The sequence below is a fragment of the Lipotes vexillifer genome, unplaced genomic scaffold (genome assembly GCF_000442215.2).
Source record: "Lipotes vexillifer unplaced genomic scaffold, Lipotes_vexillifer_v1.1 scaffold402, whole genome shotgun sequence".
In the NCBI taxonomy this organism is placed as follows: domain Eukaryota; kingdom Metazoa; phylum Chordata; class Mammalia; order Artiodactyla; family Lipotidae; genus Lipotes; species Lipotes vexillifer.
The window spans coordinates 2990661-2991897 of NW_006798409.1; the positions used below are offsets into that span (position 1 = coordinate 2990661).

Genomic DNA, 1237 nt, shown 5'->3' on the forward strand with positions numbered 1-1237 from the left:
CAACGGGAGAGGCCACAGCAGTGAGAGGGCCGCATACCGCAAAAAAAAAAAAAAAAAAAAGATTCAGGATGGAAGTAATAAAATGATCATCACAGAATCTTAGTGCTGGAAAGAACCTTAGATCTAGACAAGCGTCCTCATTTTCCAATAAGGAAAAGGGGTTTAAGGTAATGTTCACAGTAAGAGGTGGTGTTCAGACTGGAAGTCGGTTCTTTGTTGATTTGCAGTCTTACCTTTATGTAGTTTATCTGCAAACGTGGTAGGTTTATAAAAAGTTTTAGGTGCAATAATTCCCCAACGGATGTTCTTTAAAATGAAATGAAAATACCTAAAATTTTCACTTTACTTGATATAGCTTGAAATTGAATATCAAAAACGAAAAATAACCCAAAATATACCCCAATAATAAATAAATAAGTAAAAATCACTGACTTTCAAGTGTTACTTACATTTCACTGGCATTTAAAACCTTTTTCATCTTCTTCTTCAGTGCCTTTAGTCTCTCTTGGATTTCTTTTTTCTCCTGTTCCCATTTTTTAATTTCCTTTTCCAAATCTTCGAGGAACCAATCTAATTCTGTCTTTGAGATCTAAAAACATTTTAGAAAGTACCTCAATAAATGGGAAGATATACTTAAAAAAAAAAAAAAAAAAAAAACCATTTTTTAATTTCCTTTTCCAAATCTTCGAGGAACCAATCTAATTCTGTCTTTGAGATCTAAAAACATTTTAGAAAGTACCTCAATAAATGGGAAGATATACTTAAAAAAAAAAAAAAAAAAAGAGCCTGAAAGACTATAATTGTGGGGGTGTGCTAGCTTAACCAGTGACTCCAGTTCCACAGAACACACACTCAGAAGCTGGCTGTATGTGCTACCCTGGCCGAGGCTGGACATAAAGTCGCACAATACACAGCCTCAGCCCTTAAACAACGACGGAGAGAGACATGACAGACTATCTGGTACTTGGGAAGGGCTTCTCAAAATCAGTGATATCTGATCTCTGTCTTCAAAAACGGGTCTGTCACATGGAGAATGGATTCCAAGTAGTGGCAACTGGTGAAGCAGAAGTTAAAAGAGTAAGGCCTGTCTGTGCAAAAAAGCAAGAGGTGCTACACGGCTGGAGGACGAGGTGGGTGTTCGGAAGTCAGGGCACGGAGAATGGCATCTGAGGCACCTTGGGTTAAAATGATCAAGGGCCTTGTAAGCCATGCTAAGGAGTGTGGACTTTATCCTGCT

At 37.8% G+C, this 1237-nt stretch overlaps 1 protein-coding gene across 1 annotated transcript in view; it reads right to left on the reverse strand.

Moving 5' to 3' along the window:
• TTC3 (tetratricopeptide repeat domain 3) overlaps positions 1-1237 on the reverse strand; it is a 140983-nt gene that overhangs the window by 19472 nt on the left and 120274 nt on the right. Inside the window, exon 37 of the mRNA XM_007470490.1 lies at positions 450-589. Within this exon, the coding sequence (XP_007470552.1) occupies positions 450-589 (140 nt within the window). The remainder of the gene's footprint in view (positions 1-449; positions 590-1237) is intronic.